The 13,099-nt window shown below is 41.1% G+C and overlaps 1 protein-coding gene across 1 annotated transcript in view; it reads right to left on the bottom strand.

Moving 5' to 3' along the window:
* Positions 1-13,099, bottom strand: part of LOC118383952 (collagen alpha-1(XI) chain-like) — a 164,846-nt gene that overhangs the window by 108,045 nt on the left and 43,702 nt on the right. Inside the window, 6 exon segments of the mRNA XM_052526138.1 lie at positions 1,953-2,006; positions 2,095-2,139; positions 4,361-4,414; positions 4,522-4,566; positions 5,263-5,316; positions 6,356-6,409. Coding sequence (XP_052382098.1) covers positions 1,953-2,006; positions 2,095-2,139; positions 4,361-4,414; positions 4,522-4,566; positions 5,263-5,316; positions 6,356-6,409 — 306 coding nt within the window.

The following is a 13,099-nucleotide window of genomic DNA, read 5'->3' as shown; positions in this document are numbered from 1 at the left end:
GACTATGTGAGAGGTTATAGACTATGTGAGAGGTTATAGACTATGTGAGAGGTTATAGACTATGTGAGAGGTTACAGACTATATGAGAGGTTATAGACTATGTGAGAGGTTATAGACTATGTGAGAGGTTATAGACTATGTGAGAGGTTATAGACTATGTGAGAGGTTATAGACTATGTGAGAGGTTATAGACTATGTGAGAGGTTATAGACTATGTGAGAGGTTATAGACTATGTGAGAGGTTATAGACTATGTGAGAGGTTATAGACTATGTGAGAGGTTACAGACTATATGAGAGGTTATAGACTATGTGAGAGGTTATAGACTATGTGAGAGGTTATAGACTATGTGAGAGGTTATAGACTATGTGAGAGGTTATAGACTATGTGAGAGGTTATAGACCATGTGAGAGGTTATAGACTATGTGAGAGGTTATAGACTATGTGAGAGGTTATAGACTATGTGAGAGGTTATAGACTATGTGAGAGGTTATAGACTATGTGAGAGGTTATAGACCATGTGAGAGGTTATAGACTATGTGAGAGGTTATAGACTATGTGAGAGGTTATAGACTATGTGAGAGGTTATAGACTATGTTAGAGGTTATAGACTATGTGAGAGGTTATAGACTATGTGAGAGGTTATAGACTATGTGAGAGGTTATAGACTATGTGAGAGGTTATAGACCATGTGAGAGGTTATAGACTATGTGAGAGGTTATAGACTATGTGAGAGGTTATAGACTATGTGAGAGGTTATAGACTATGTGAGAGGTTATAGACTATGTGAGAGGTTATAGACTATGTGAGAGGTTATAGACTATGTGAGAGGTTATAGACTATGTGAGAGGTTATAGACTATGTGAGAGGTTACAGACTATATGAGAGGTTATAGACTATATGAGAGGTTATAGACTATGTTAGAGGTTATAGACTATGTGAGAGGTTATTGACTATGTGAGAGGTTATAGACTATGTGAGAGGTTATAGACTATGTGAGAGGTTATAGACCATGTGAGAGGTTATAGACTATGTGAGAGGTTATAGACTATGTGAGAGGTTATAGACTATGTGAGAGGTTATAGACTATGTGAGAGGTTATAGACTATGTGAGAGGTTATAGACTATGTGAGAGGTTATAGACCATGTGAGAGGTTATAGACTATGTGAGAGGTTATAGACTATGTGAGAGGTTATAGACTATGTGAGAGGTTATAGACTATGTGAGAGGTTATAGACCATGTGAGAGGTTATAGACTATGTGAGAGGTTATAGACTATGTGAGAGGTTATAGACTATGTGAGAGGTTATAGACTATGTGAGAGGTTATAGACTATGTGAGAGGTTATAGACCATGTGAGAGGTTACAGGCCTACAGTCGGTATCCAGGTGTCAGTCAGGCTCCTGTTCCATTGAACCCATCTGAACAGTACAGCTCCCTTGACGTGCCATCGTCCTCTTTTAACCACTTCACCAAGTCTTTCCCCAAACATCACACTACTGTTCTGGTCCTCCGTTACATTTGTTTTCAACTATCCACTTCACAGCTTTGCTCTTATTGATTTAAAGTCTGTCGTGGTCCTTTCTGTGTCAGTGGTGTGTATCTGGGCCATTACAGTTATTATATTATTAGATATAGTTATTAGCTATAGCTGAGGCTGAGGCTCCGGCACTAACAACAGATAGAAAATGATGACAGACAAACCTTCACTGTAGCCTATTTTTTTATGTGTGTGTGTATGTGTGTGTGACTTGTTTTCTCTTTATTCAACCTGCCCACCACCCACCCGCTCTTCATCCACATAATATTCCATGAAGCTAAACCGCCCGCCTCGCGGATATAACCGCGGGGGACATAACCACGGGGGACTGTCGGTTACGAGTCAACCAGCGCATCACTAGTGTGTGTGTTTTTATGTGTGTGTGTGTGTGTGTGTGTGTGTGTGTGTGTACCTGCAACCCAGGGTTTCCTTGCTGCCCGGATGCTCCCATCTCCCCCGGAGGTCCCTGTAGACAGAGGAAATGGCATCATAGACACCACTCTTCCAGTTGATGTAAACACAGGGTTCTAGAACGTCTCAGTCGTCACACTCACCAAGTTTCCCTTGGAACCTTGGATTCCATCCACTCCTCGGATTCCCTGAAGAGTGGGAGACAGGCCAGAGAGGGAGAGACAGGCCAGAGAGGGGGGAAGAGGGGGAGACAGGCCAGAGAGGGGGAGACAGGCCAGAGAGGGGGAGACAGGCCAGAGAGGGGGAGACAGGCCAGAGAGGGGGAGACAGGCCAGAGAGGGGGAAGAGGGGGAGACAGGCCAGAGAGGGGAGACAGGCCAGAGAGGGGAGAAGAGGGGGAGACAGGCCAGAGAGGGGGAGACAGGCCAGAGAGGGGGAAGAGGGGGAGACAGGCCAGAGAGGGGGAGACAGGCCAGAGAGGGGGAGATTGGGGAGGGAGGAAAGAGAAGGGGAGAAAAAGGAGAGAGGGGATAGGGGAAACAGGGGAAAGAGGAGAGAGGGACAACTGTCAATCAACCAAAAAAGTTGGAAGAAGAGATACTGAAGAGAGATAGATTGTCATTAGTGTTGTCTGTCCAGTAAACATCCAGGTATCAGACCAGGCTGTGAGGCTGTAGCTAACTGAGGGAGCTGGCAGGGCTTCCTTCCACCAGGAAACAACCGCTTTATTGATGCAGTAAACATCCAGGTATCAGACCAGGCTGTGAGGCCTTCAGGCATTGAAGTTGTTCTGCTGTGTGTGTGTGTGTGTGTGTGTGTGTGTGTGTGTGTGTGTGTGTGTGTGTGTGTGTGTGTGTGTGTGTGTGTGTGTGTGTGTGTGTGTGTGTGTGTGTGTGTGTGTGTGTGTGTGTGTGTGTGTGTGTGTGTGTGTGTGTGTGTGTGTGTGGTTAGAACAGCTGTAACCGACATGTAACACCCGCAGGTCACAGACTACATGTTGAAAGGTGTTATATTGGCAGACAGACAGAAGCCTAATACCTAATGTCTTCTAATCTGATAAAGATGTTAACATGTTTAATGTAACGTCAACATATGTATCATTACCATAACACAGTTTGTTAGCAGCAAGTGGAGACAGGTTGGAGTTGAGGTCAGGGTTCATGTTTTAATGAGAACTGGAGCAACAACTACAAAGCCTTTAGGTCTACAGTATAGTAAGGATGAAGTCTGTAGGTCTACAGTATAGTAAGGATGAAGTCTGTAGGTCTACATTATAGTAAGGATGAAGTCTGTAGGTCTACATTATAGTAAGGATGAAGTCTGTAGGTCTACAGTATAGTAAGGATGAAGTCTGTAGGTCTACAGTATAGTAAGGATGAAGTCTGTAGGTCTACAGTATAGTAAGGATGAAGTCTGTAGGTCTACAGTATAGTAAGGATGAAGTCTGTAGGTCTACAGTATAGTAAGGATGAAGTCTGTAGGTCTACAGTATAGTAAGGATGAAGTCTGTAGGTCTACATTATAGTAAGGATGAAGTCTGTAGGTCTACATTATAGTAAGGATGAAGTCTGTAGGTCTACATTATAGTAAGGATGAAGTCTGTAGGTCTACAGTATAGTAAGGATGAAGTCTGTAGGTCTACAGTATAGTAAGGATGAAGTATGTAGGTCTACATTATAGTAAGGATGAAGTCTGTAGGTCTACAGTATAGTAAGGATGAAGTCTGTAGGTCTACATTATAGTAAGGAGGAAGTCTGTAGGTCTACAGTATAGTAAGGATGAAGTCTGTAGGTCTACATTATAGTAAGGAGGAAGTCTGTAGGTCTACAGTATAGTAAGGATGAAGTCTGTAGGTCTACAGTATAGTAAGGATGAAGTCTGTAGGTCTACAGTATAGTAAGGATGAAGTCTGTAGGTCTACATTATAGTAAGGATGAAGTCTGTAGGTCTACAGTATAGTAAGGATGAAGTCTGTAGGTCTACATTATAGTAAGGAGGAAGTCTGTAGGTCTACAGTATAGTAAGGATGAAGTCTGTAGGTCTACAGTATAGTAAGGATGAAGTCTGTAGGTCTACAGTATAGTAAGGATGAAGTCTGTAGGTCTACATTATAGTAAGGATGAAGGCTGTAGGTCTACAGTATAGTAAGGATGAAGTCTGTAGGTCTACAGTATAGTAAGGATGAAGTCTTTATGTCTACAGTAAGGATGAAGTGTGTTTCTGAGTCCCAAACTGCAGAGTCACTTTGACCAGGGTCCAGAAGGCACCAAATAGGGAATTGGGTGCCATTTGGGACGATGTCTATTTTCTCAGGCTTGGATGAGGACTAGGATGAGGGGGAAATGCTGTAGATAGGGTCAGACTGGTTACGGGTCAGAGATAGGGTCAAAGGTGAAAGGTCATACTCACAGGCTGACCTGTAGGGCCAGTGTGACCTCTGGGTCCGTTCAACCCTCTGGAACCCTGGAGGTCAAAGATCAAAGGTTTTTACGATCACACAGCAATCAATTATAAACCAATCAATAGTCAATTTCCAGTGTGTGCGTCTGCGATCGTGCGTGAACACTCACAGCATCACCTGGCTGTCCTCTTGGTCCTGGTTGTCCTTCGGAACCCTAAAACACACACACATTAAATAAACACATGCAACACACACACGTTAATATGTAAAACACACACATACAGGTTAATATGTAAAACACACACATACAGGTTAATATGTAAAACACACACATACACGTTAATATGTAAATCACACACATACAGGTTAATATGTAAAACACACACATACAGGTTAATATGTAAAACACACACATACAGGTTAATATGTAAAACACACACATACAGGTTAATATGTAAAACACACACATACAGGTTAATATGTAAAACACACACATACAGGTTAATATGTAAAACACACACATACAGGCTAATATGTAAAACACACACACGTTAATATGTAAAACACACACATACAGGTTAATATGTAAAACACACACACGTTAATATGTAAAACACACACATACAGGTTAATATGTAAAACACACACATACAGGTTAATATGTAAAACACACACATACAGGTTAATATGTAAAACACACACATACAGGTTAATATGTAAAACACACACATACAGGTTAATATGTAAAACACACACATACAGGTTAATATGTAAAACACACACATACAGGTTAATATGTAAAACACACACATACAGGTTAATATGTAAAACACACACATACAGGTTAATATGTAAAACACACACACACACGCGTTAATATGTAAAACACATACACACACAAACGTCTTACCCTCTCTCCTGACAGCCCAAGAGTACCGTGGGGGCCTGGTTTTCCTATCTCCCCCTGAGAGGCAGAGAGAGAGAGAGAGGGAGAGGGGGAGAGAGAGAACAGAGAGAACAGAGAACAGAGAACAGAGAGAGAGAGAGGGAACAGAGAGAGATCAGAGAAAGAGGGAACAGAGAGAACAGAGAACAGAGAACAGAGAGAGAGAGAGAGAGAGAGAGAGAACAGAGAGAGAGAGAACAGAGAGAGAGAACAGAGAGAGAGAGAGAGAGAGAGAGAGAGAGAGAGAGAGAGAGAGAGAGAGAGAGAGAGAACAGAGAGAGAGTGACAGTGACAGAGACAGAGACAGAGACAGAGAGAGAGAGAGAGAGAGAGAGAGAGAGAGAGAGAGAGAGAGAGAGACAGAGAGAACAGAGAGAGACAGACAGTGACAGAGACAGAGACAGAGACAGAGACAGAGAGAGAGAGAGAGAGAGAGAGAGAGAGAGAGAGAGAGAGAGAACAGAGAGAGACAGTGACAGTGACAGAGACAGAGACAGAGACAGAGAGAGAGAGAGAGAGAGAGAGAGAGAGAGAGAGAGAACAGAGAGAGACAGTGACAGAGAGAGAGAGAGAGAGAGAGAGAGAGAGAGAGACATAGAGAGAGAGAGAGAGAGAGAGAGAGAGAGAGAGAGAGAGAACAGAGAGAGACAGTGACAGAGACAGAGAGAGAGAGAGAGAGACAGAGAGACAGAGAGAGAACAGAGAGAACAGAGAGAGAGAGAGAACAGAGAGAGACAGTGACAGAGACAGAGAGAGAGAGAGAGAGAGAGAGAGAGAGAGAGAGAGAGAGAGAGAGAGAGAACAGAGAGACAGAGACAGAGACAGAGAGAGAGAGAGAGAGAGAGAGAGAGAGAGAGAGAGAGAGAGACAGAGACAGAGACAGAGCGAGAGAGAGACAGAGACAGAGAGAGAGAGAGAGAGAGAGAGAGAGAGAGAGAGAGAGACAGAGAGAGACAGAGAGAGAGAGAGAACACATTACATACACAGGACTGGTTAAGAGAATAATCATGACAGTCACATTATCAAAGATAGAAAGTTGAAATATACAGTTACTCACCCTGTGTCCCTTGTGTCCTGGAAGACCTGGCAAGCCGTCAAAACCCCTGTCACCCTGAGAGAGAGAGAGGAGAGAGAGAGAGAGAGAGAGAGAGAGAGAGAGTAAGAGAGGGAGAGAGAGAGAGAGAGAGAGAGAGAGAGAGAGAGAGAGAGAGAGAGAGAGAGAGAGAGAGAGAGAAAAGAAAAGAGAGAGAACAGAGAGAGAAAACAAAGAGAGAGGGAGAGAGAGAACAGATAGAACAGAGAGAAAGAGAGAACAGAGAGAGAGAGAACAGAGATAGAGAACAGAGAGAAAGAGAGAACAGAGAGAACAGAGAGAACAGAGAGAACAGAGATAGAGAACAGAGAGAACAGAGAAAGAGAGAAAGCGAGAAAAGAGAGAAAGAGAGAATGGAGAGTACAGAGAGAACAGAGATAGAGAACAGAGAAAGAGAGAATAGAGGGAACAGGGAGAACAGAGATAGAGAACAGAGAAAGAGAGAACAGAGGGAACAGGGAGAAATAGAGAACAGAGGGAACAGGGAGAAATAGAGAAAGAGAGAATAGAGGGAACAGGGAGAAATAGAGAAAGAGAGAATAGAGGGAACCGGGAGAAATAGAGAAAGAGAGAATAGAGGGAACAGGGGGAGAAATAGAGAAAGAGAGAATAGAGGGAACAGGGAGAAATAGAGAAAGAGAGAATAGAGGGAACAGGAGAAATAGAGAAAGAGAGAATAGAGGGAACAGGGAGAAATAGAGAAAGAGAGAATAGAGGGAACAGGGAGAAATAGAGAAAGAGAGAATAGAGGGAACAGGGAGAAATAGAGAAAGAGAGAATAGAGGGAACAGGGAGAAATAGAGAAAGAGAGAATAGAGGGAACAGGGAGAAATAGAGAAAGAGAGAATAGAGGGAACAGGGAGAAATAGAGAAAGAGAGAATAGAGGGAACAGGGAGAAATAGAGAAAGAGAGAATAGAGGGAACAGGGAGAAATAGAGAAAGAGAGAATAGAGGGAACAGGGAGAAATAGAGAAAGAGAGAATAGAGGGAACAGGGAGAAATAGAGAAAGAGAGAATAGAGGGAACAGGGAGAAATAGAGAAAGAGAGAATAGAGGGAACAGGGAGAAATAGAGAAAGAGAGAATAGAGGGAACAGGGAGAAATAGAGAAAGAGAGAATAGAGGGAACAGGGAGAAATAAAGAAAGAGAGAATAGAGGGAACAGGGAGAAATAGAGAAAGAGAGAATAGAGGGAACAGGGAGAAATAGAGAAAGAGAGAATAGAGGGAACAGGGAGAAATAGAGAAAGAGAGAATAGAGGGAACAGGGAGAAATAGAGAAAGAGAGAACAGAGGGAACAGGGAGAAATAGAGAACAGAGGGAACAGGGAGAAATAGAGAAAGAGAGAATAGAGGGAACAGGGAGAAATAGAGAAAGAGAGAATAGAGGGAACAGGGAGAAATAGAGAAAGAGAGAATAGAGGGAACAGGGAGAAATAGAGAAAGGAGGGTTATTCCCTCAGACTGTCCCGTTCATAGGACCAGTTGCAGAAGTTAGTGAGTTTGAAGGAGAGCTGGATATTTTAGGTCTTTTATTATTTTTTATTATTATTATTGTTTTTTTTTAACCTTTATTTAACTAGGCAAGTCAGTTAAAAACAAATTCTTATTTTCTTATTTTCAATGACAACCTAACTGACTGCTCAAAAAAATAAAGGGAACACTAAAATAACACATCCTAGATCTGAATGAATGAAATATTCTTATTAAATACTTTTTTCTTTACATAGTTGAATGTGCTGACAACAAAATCACACAAAAACGATCAATGGAAATCAAATGTATCAACCCATGGAGGTCTGGATTTGGAGTCACACTCAAAATTAAAGTGGAAAACCACACTACAGGCTGATCCAACTTTGATGTCATGTCCTTAAAACAAGTCAAAATGAGGCTCAGTAGTGTGTGTGGCCTCCATGTGCCTGGATGACCTCCCTACAACGCCTGGGCATGCTCCTGATGAGGTGGCGGATGGTCTCCTGAGGGATCTCCTCCCAGACCTGGACTAAAGCATCCGCCAACTCCTGGACAGTCTGTGGTGCAACATGGCGTTGGTGGATGGAGCGAGACATGATGTCCCAGATGTGCTCAATTGGATTCAGGTGTGGGGAATGGGCGGGCCAGTCCATAGCATCAATGCCTTCCTCTTGCAGGAAATGCTGACACACTCCAGCCACATGAGGTCTCGCATTGTCTTGCATTAGGAGGAACCAGGGCCAACCGCACCAGCATATGGTCTCACAAGGGTTCTGAGGTTCTCATCTCGGTACCTAATGGCAGTCAGGCTACCTCTAGCGAGCACAAGGAGGGCTGTGCGGCCCCCCAAAGAAATGACACCCCACACCCTGACTGACCCACCGCCAAACCGGTCATGCTGGAGGATGTTGCAGGCAGCAGAACGTTCTCCACGGCGTCTCCAGACTCTGTCACGTCTGTCACATGTGCTCAGTGTGAACCTGCTTTCATCTGTGAAGAGCACAGGGCGCCAGTGGCAAATTTGCCAATCTTGGTGTTCTCTGGCAAATGCCAAACGTCCTGCACGGTGTTGGGCTGTAAGCACAACCCCCACCTGTGGACGTCGGGCCCTCGTACCACCCTCATGGAGTCTGTTTCTGACCGTTTGAGCAGACACGTGCACATTTGTGGCCTGCTGGAAGTCATTTTGCAGGGCTCTGGCAGTGCTCCTCCTGCTCCTCCTTGCACAAAGTAGTGGTGCAAAGAGGAGCAGGAGGAGCACTGCCAGAGCCCTCCTAGCAGCAGGTAGTCGTCCTCCTGCTCCTCCTTGCACAAAGGTGGAGGTAGCGGTCCTGCTGCTGGGTTGTTGCCCTCCTACGGCCTCCTCCACTTCTCCTGATGTACTGGCCTGTCTCCTGGTAGCGCCTCCATGCTCTGGACACTCCATGCTCTGGACACTACGCTGACAGACACAGCAAACCTCGCATTGATGTGCCATCCTGGATGAGCTGCACTACCTGAGCCACTTGTGTGTGTTGTAGACTCCGTCTCATGCTACCACTAGAGTGAAAGCACCGCCAGCATTCAAAAGTGACCAAAACATCAGCCAGGAAGCATAGGAACTGAGAAGTGGTCTGTGGTCACCACCTGCAGAACCACTCCTTTATTGGGGGTGTCTTGCTAATTGCCTATAATTTCCACCTGTTGTCTATTTCATTTGCACAACAGCATGTGAAATTTATTGTCAATCAGTGTCGCTTCCTACGTGGACAGTTTGATTTCACAGAAGTGTGATCGACTTGGAGTTACATTGTGTTGTTTAAGTGTTCCCTTTATTTTTTTGAGCAGTGTAAATACTGTATAGTCAGCATAGAGAATAAGAGATGGGTTTATATATATACTGTACAGTCAGCATAGAGAATAAGAGATGGGTTTATATATATACTGTACAGTCAGCATAGAGAATAAGAGATGGGTTTATATATATACTGTACAGTCAGTATAGAGAATAAGAGATGGGTTTATATACTGTACAGTCAGCATAGAGAATAAGAGATGGGTTTATATATATACTGTTCAGCATAGAGAATAAGAGATGGGTTTATATACTGTACAGTCAGCATAGAGAATAAGAGATGGGTTTATATACTGTACAGTCAGCATAGAGAATAAGAGATGGGGTACAGTCAGCATAGAGAATTTATATACTGTACAGTCAGCATAGAGAATAAGAGATAAGAGATGGTTTTTATATACTGTACAGTCAGCATAGAGAATAAGAGATGGGTTTATATACTGTACAGTCAGCATAGAGAATAAGAGATGGGTTTATATACTGTACAGTCAGCATAGAGAATAAGAGATGGGTTTATATACTGTACAGTCAGCATAGAGAATAAGAGATGGGTTTATATATATACTGTACAGTCAGCATAGAGAATAAGAGATGGGTTTATATATATACTGTACAGTCAGCATAGAGAATAAGAGATGGGTTTATATATATACTGTACAGTCAGCATAGAGAATAAGAGATGGGTTTATATATATACTGTATAGTCAGCATAGAGAATAAGAGATGGGTTTATATATAGACTGTACAGTCAGCATAGAGAATAAGAGATGGGTTTTATATATACTGTACAGTCAGCATAGAGAATAAAAGATGGGTTTATATACTGTACAGTCAGCATGGAGAATAAGAGATGGGTTTATATATATACTGTACCGTCAGCATAGAGAATAAGAGATGGGTTTATAGACATACTGTACAGTCAGCATAGAGAATAAGAGATGGGTTTATATACTGTACAGTCAGCATAGAGAATAAGAGATGGGTTTATATACTGTACAGTCAGCATAGAGAATAAGAGATGGGTTTATATACTGTACAGTCAGCATAGAGAATAAGAGATGGGTTTATATATATACTGTACAGTCAGCATGGAGAATAAGAGATGGGTTTATATATATACTGTACAGTCAGCATAGAGAATAAGAGATGGGTTTATATATATACTGTACAGTCAGCATAGAGAATAAGAGATGGGTTTATATATATACTGTACAGTCAGCATAGAGAATAAAAGATGGGTTTATATACTGTACAGTCAGCATGGAGAATAAGAGATGGGTTTATATATATACTGTACAGTCAGCATAGAGAATAAGAGATGGGTTTATATATATACTGTACAGTCAGCATAGAGAATAAGAGATGGGTTTATATATATACTGTACAGTCAGCATAGAGAATAAGAGATGGGTTTTATATACTGTACAGTCAGCATAGAGAATAAGAGATGGGTTTATATATATACTGTACAGTCAGCATAGAGAATAAGAGATGGGTTTATATATATACTGTACAGTCAGCATAGAGAATAAGAGATGGGTTTATATATATACTGTACAGTCAGCATAGAGAATAAGAGATGGGTTTATATATATACTGTACAGTCAGCATAGAGAATAAGAGATGGGTTTATATATACTGTACAGTCAGCATAGAGAATAAGAGATGGGTTTATATACTGTACAGTCAGCATAGAGAATAAGAGATGGGTTTATATATATACTGTACAGTCAGCATAGAGAATAAGAGATGGGTTTATATACTGTACAGTCAGCATAGAGAATAAGAGATGGGTTTATATATATACTGTACAGTCAGCATAGAGAATAAGAGATGGGTTTATATATATACTGTACAGTCAGCATAGAGAATAAGAGATGGGTTTATATATACTGTACAGTCAGCATAGAGAATAAGAGATGGGTTTATATATATACTGTACAGTCAGCATAGAGAATAAAAGATGGGTTTATATATACTGTACAGTCAGCATAGAGAATAAGAGATGGGTTTATATATATACTGTACAGTCAGCATAGAGAATAAGAGATGGGTTTATATATATACTGTACAGTCAGCATAGAGAATAAGAGATGGGTTTTTATATACTGTACAGTCAGCATAGAGAATAAGAGATGGGTTTATATATATACTGTACAGTCAGCATAGAGAATAAGAGATGGGTTTATATATACAGTCAGCATAGAGAATAAGAGATGGGTTTATATATATACTGTACAGTCAGCATAGAGAATAAGAGATGGGTTTATATATATACTGTACAGTCAGCATAGAGAATAAGAGATGGGTTTTATATACTGTACAGTCAGCATAGAGAATAAGAGATGGGTTTATATATATACTGTACAGTCAGCATAGAGAATAAGAGATGGGTTTATATACTGTACAGTCATTATAGAGAATAAGAGATGGGTTTATATATATACTGTACAGTCAGCATAGAGAATAAGAGATGGGTTTATATATATACTGTACAGTCAGCATAGAGAATAAGAGATGGGTTTATATATATACTGTACAGTCAGTCAGCATAGAGAATAAGAGATGGGTTTATATATATACTGTACAGTCAGCATAGAGAATAAGAGATGGGTTTATATACTGTACAGTCAGCATAGAGAATAAGAGATGGGTTTATATATATACTGTACAGTCAGCATAGAGAATAAGAGATGGGTTTATATACATACTGTACAGTCAGCATAGAGAATAAGAGATGGGTTTATATATATACTGTACAGTCAGCATAGAGAATAAGAGATGGGTTTATATATATACTGTACAGTCAGCATAGAGAATAAGAGATGGGTTTATATATATACTGTACAGTCAGCATAGAGAATAAGAGATGGGTTTATATATATACTGTACAGTCATTATAGAGAATAAGAGATGGGTTTATATACATACTGTACAGTCAGCATAGAGAATAAGAGATGGGTTTATATATATACTGTACAGTCAGCATAGAGAATAAGAGATGGGTTTATATATATACTGTACAGTCATTATAGAGAATAAGAGATGGGTTTATATACTGTACAGTCAGCATAGAGAATAAGAGATGGGTTTATATATATACTGTACAGTCAGCATAGAGAATAAGAGATGGGTTTATATACTGTACAGTCAGCATAGAGAATAAGAGATGGGTTTATATATACTGTACAGTCAGCATAGAGAATAAGAGATGGGTTTATATATATACTGTACAGTCAGCATAGAGAATAAGAGATGGGTTTTTATATACTGTACAGTCAGCATAGAGAATAAGAGATGGGTTTATATATATACTGTACAGTCAGCATAGAGAATAAGAGATGGGTTTATATATATACTGTACAGTCAGCATAGAGAATAAGAGATGGGTTTATATAT

This window comes from Oncorhynchus keta, chromosome 10, assembly GCF_023373465.1.
Source record: "Oncorhynchus keta strain PuntledgeMale-10-30-2019 chromosome 10, Oket_V2, whole genome shotgun sequence".
Classification (NCBI taxonomy): domain Eukaryota; kingdom Metazoa; phylum Chordata; class Actinopteri; order Salmoniformes; family Salmonidae; genus Oncorhynchus; species Oncorhynchus keta.
This window is presented reverse-complemented; position numbering and strand designations above follow the sequence as displayed.